Genomic DNA, 4440 nt, shown 5'->3' on the forward strand with positions numbered 1-4440 from the left:
AATGGCTTGTCCAGTACATCGTGCTGCATTATCCAGCCATGGTTCATATAGTGCTTGTCAGGGCCAGTCATCTCTTAGTGCCCTTCCAGCTCAGAGTTCATCCCGTGCTCCATCAGTTCAGGGTTCATCTATGCCAGGTCTTTCTAGTATTTACTCTGATAGTTGGGGCCTGATTTAGTCCCCACAACCACGGGGGAATTGTTTCAAGTGCAAGGAGCTTGGGCATATATGGAGACAGTGTCCTCGTCGCCCGGGAGGTCCAGTGCAGTGGAAGAGTCAGGTTGTGACTTCTATACTAGTTACTTCACCATCCACCTCGCTAGCTTGCAGTCGAGCCCAGTCAGCTAGAGGTCGCCATAGAGGGGGAGGCCGATCAGGTAGTGGTCAGGACCGGTTTTATGCTATTCCTGCCAGGCCAGATGTTGTTGCTTCAGATGCACTAATCACATGTATTGTCTTAGTATGCCACAGGGATGCTTCTGTATTATTTGACCCTGGTTCCACTTATTCGTATGTATCATTATATTTTTCTCATTATATGTATATTCCCTATGAGTCCTTAGTCTCATATGTTCATGTATCCATGCCATTAAGCGATACTATTATTGTGGACCGTGTACATCGATCGTGTGTAGTGACTATTGAGGGATTGGAGACTAGAGTTGATCTCTTATTGGTTAGTATGGTTGATTTTGATGGGATATTGGGTATGGATTGGTTGTTTCTATGTCATGCTATGCTGGATTGTCACGCTAAGACCATGTCGTTGGCAATGCCGGGGTTGCCAAAGATCGAGTGGAGAGGTTCTCTAGATTATTCCCCCAGTAGAGTAATTTCATATTTGAAGGCCCAACTGATGGTTGGGAAGGACTGTTTATCTTAATTGGCCTCTTTGAGGGATGTTGGTATTGATACTCCTACTATTGATTTTGTTCCGGTAGTGCGAGATTTTTCGAATGTGTTTCCAATAGACCTGCCAGGCATGCCGCCCGAAAGGGATATTGACTTGGTACCGGGAACTCAGCCCATTTTTTTCCTCCGTATTGTATGACATCAACTAAGTTGAAGGAATTGAAAGAACAACTTCAGGAACTTCTTGATAAGGGGTTTATTAGGCCTAGTGTGTCGCCTTGGAGTGCACCAGTTCTATTTGTGAAGAAGAAGGATGGTACTATGCGGATGTGCATCAACTATGTGCAATTGATCAAAGTAACAATCAAGAACATATATCCTTTGCCACGCATTGATGATCTATTTGACCAGCTTCAGGGAACAAGGGTATTTTCTAGGATTGATTTAAGGTCTGGGTATCACCTATAGATTCGGGAATCATATATTTTAAAGACAACATTCAAGACTTGTTATGGTCATTATGAGTTCCTTGTGATGTCTTGGGATGTCCAACGCCCCAACAACATTCATGCATCTGATGAACAATGTATTTCAGCCTTATCTTGACTCATTTGTAATAGTATATATTGATGATATCCTGGTGTACTCTCGTAGCCAAGAGGAGCATGCCTGACATTTGAGGATTGTGTTGCAGCATTTGAGGGAGGAGAAGTTTTACGCCAAGTTCTCCAAGTATGAGTTTTGGCATAGTTCGGTAGTGTTCATGGGGAATGTGGTGTCCAGTGAGGGGATTCAGGTGGATCTGAAGAAGATAGAAGCGGTTCAGAGTTGGCTCAGATCATCCTCAACTACAGAGATTCGGACATGTTCTCAGCTTGGCCAGTTACTTTCGTTGCTTCATGAAGGGTTTCTCGTCTATTGCATCTCCCTTGACGAAATTGATCCAGAATGGTGCTCCTTTCAGGTGGTCAAATGAGTATGAGGAGAGCTTTAAGAAGCTCAAGGTTGCCTTGACCACAGCTCCAGTTCGAGTTTTGCCTTCCACTTCAGGCTCTTATACAATGTATTGTGATGCTTCTTGGATCGGTAGTGGGTGTGTCTTGATGTAGGAGGGTAGAGTAATTGCCTATGCTTCACGTCAATTGAAGCCTCATGAGAATAACTAACTATATTCATGATTTGGAGTTTGCTGCCATCGTTCATGCATTGAATATTTGGAGGCATTATCCCTATGGTGTCTCTTGTGAGGTATTTACGAATAATCGGAGTCTCCAACACTTGTTCAAACAAAAGGATCTAAATTTGATGCATCAGAGATGGTTGGAACTGCTAATGGACTATGATATTACCATTCTTTATCATTTTGGGAAGGCCAATGTAGTAGACGATGCCTTGAGTAGAAAGACAGTGAGTATGGGTAGATATGCATTCATTCATATTGGTGAAATACCTCTTGCAGTTGATGTTCAGGCCTTGGCCAACCAGTTTGTGAGATTAGATGTTTCAGAGCCCAGCCGATTTCTAGCTTGTGTGGTTTCTCGGTCTTGATTATAGTATCGCGTTAGAGAGCGCCATTATAATGATCCTTATTTTCTTATTCTTACGGATACGGTTCAGCACGGTGATGCTAGGGATGTTACTATTGGGGATGATGGGGTCATTGAGAATGTAGGGTCGGATTTGTGTGCCTAATGTAGATGGGCTACGTAAGTTAATTCTCGGGGAGGCCAATAGTTTGCGATACTCCATTCATCCAGGTGTCGTGAAGACTTGAGGCAGCATTATTGATGGAGGAGAATGAATAAGGATATAATGGGGTTTGTTGCTCGGTGCCTTAACTATCAACAGGTGAAGTATGAGCATCAGAGACCGGGTGGATTCCTTCAGAGGCTTGAGATTCCAGAGTGGAAATAGGAGCGTATCACCATGGATTTTCTAGTTAGGCTCCCATGAACTTCGAGGAAGTTTTATACTATTTGGGCAATTATGGATCGGCTTATCAAGTTCGTGCACTTTATTCCAGTTTGGACTACTTATTCATCGGAGCGGTTTGCTGAGGTTTACATCTGCAAGATTGTTCGCCTTCAAGGTGTGCCAGTGTCTATCATTTCAGATCAGGCATCTCAATTTACATTGCTATTTTAGAGAGCAGTACAATGAGAGTTGGGACCCAGGTTGAGTTGAGCACAACATTTGATCCTCAGAAGGACAGACAGTCCGAGTGCACTATTCAGATATTTGAGGAGATGCTACGTGCTTGCGTCATTGATTTTGGGGGTTTTGGGATCAATTTTTGCCGCTCACGTGCGGAGTTGACTACAACAACAGATATCAGTCGAGCCTTCAAATGGATCTGTATGAGGCTTTTATGGGAGATGGTGTCGATCCCCAGGGGTTGGTTCGAGCCGGGTGAGTCTAGGCTATTGGGTATTGACTTAGTTCAGGATGCGTTTGACAAGGTTAAAGTGATTCATGACCGGCTTCACATGGTGCAGTCTAGACAGAAAATTTATGCCGATATGAAGAATCGTGATGTTGCTTTCATGGTTGGGGAGAAGGTACTGCTCAAGGTTTCACCCATGAAGGGTGTTATGAGGTTCGGTAAGAAGCGCAAGTTGAGCTCTCGGTATATTGGGCCATTTGAGGTACTTCAAAAGATTGGAGAGGCGGCTTACAAGCTTGCCTTGCCACCCATTTTGTCGAGTGTGCATCCAGTATTTCATGTTTCTATGCTGCGAAAGTATATCGGTGATCCGTCTCATGTTTTGGATTTCAGCACGATTCAGTTGGATGGTGATTTGACTTATGATATGGAGCTGGTGGCCATTTTGGATCGACATGTTCGAAAGTTGAGGTCAAAGAACATAGCTTCAATGAAGATGCAATGAAGAGGTCAGCTAGTTGAGGGGGCTACTTGGGAGACCAAGAGGTAGATGCGAAGTAGATATCCATGCATTTTTTAGACTCCAGGTACATTTCTAGACCCATTCGAGGACGAACATTTGTTTAAGTGGGGGAGGATGTAATGACCCGATCGGTCATTTTGAGAGTTGTAGCCCCGTTTCCCCATTTAATGTTCATTCCCTGCTTAATTGGTGTTATGTGACTTGTCGAGATAGTTTGTTCGGGTCCGGGAAGGTTTCGAAATGAATTGAGACACTTAGTCTCAAGGTTGAAATCTGAGATGAAAAGGTTGACTGGATGTTGACTTATGTGTAAACGACTCCGGAATGGAGTTTTGATAGTTTCGTTAGCTCCGTTGGATGATTTTGGACTTATGAGTGTGTTCAGATTGTAATTTGGAGGTCCGTAGTTGAATTAGACTTGAAATGACGAAAGTTGGAAATTTGGAAGTTTGAGCGAGAGTGGACTTTGTTGTTAGCGGGCTCAAAATGGGGTTTCGGGTGTTGGAGTAGGTCCTTCGTGTCATTTGTGACGTGTGTGCAAAATTTGAGGTCAGTCGGACGTTATTTGATAGGTTTCGATATCGTATGTAGAAATTGGAAGTTCAAAAGCTCATTAGGCTTGAATCGATGCGCGATTTGTGGTTTTAGCATTGTTTAATGTGATTTGAAGGCTCGAATTGAT

At 43.5% G+C, this 4440-nt stretch overlaps 1 protein-coding gene across 1 annotated transcript; it reads left to right on the plus strand.

The window, feature by feature from the left end:
* Position 1: 1 nt before the first annotated feature.
* Positions 2 to 3740, plus strand: LOC138878940 (uncharacterized). The gene is made up of 5 exons (XM_070158505.1): positions 2 to 137; positions 1079 to 1278; positions 1547 to 1816; positions 2167 to 2336; positions 2942 to 3740. Exons 1-5 carry the CDS (start codon positions 2 to 4, stop codon positions 3738 to 3740), a joined length of 1575 nt encoding a protein of 524 aa, XP_070014606.1.
* The last annotated feature ends 700 nt before the right edge of the window (positions 3741 to 4440 follow it).

Source organism: Nicotiana sylvestris, chromosome 10, assembly GCF_000393655.2.
Source record: "Nicotiana sylvestris chromosome 10, ASM39365v2, whole genome shotgun sequence".
In the NCBI taxonomy this organism is placed as follows: Eukaryota; Viridiplantae; Streptophyta; class Magnoliopsida; order Solanales; family Solanaceae; genus Nicotiana; species Nicotiana sylvestris.

Excerpts from the sequence above, each read along its gene's own strand:
- LOC138878940 (XM_070158505.1), top strand. The coding sequence starts at position 2 with ATGGCTTGTCCAGTACATCGTGCTGCATTATCCAGCCATGGTTCATAT. Across the intron at positions 1,279-1,546 it reads ACCAGCTTCAGGGAACAAGG|CATTTGAGGGAGGAGAAGTT; the intron begins GTATTTTCTAGG and ends ATTGTGTTGCAG. Across the intron at positions 2,337-2,941 it reads GTTCAGGCCTTGGCCAACCA|GTGTGCCAGTGTCTATCATT; the intron begins GTTTGTGAGATT and ends TTCGCCTTCAAG.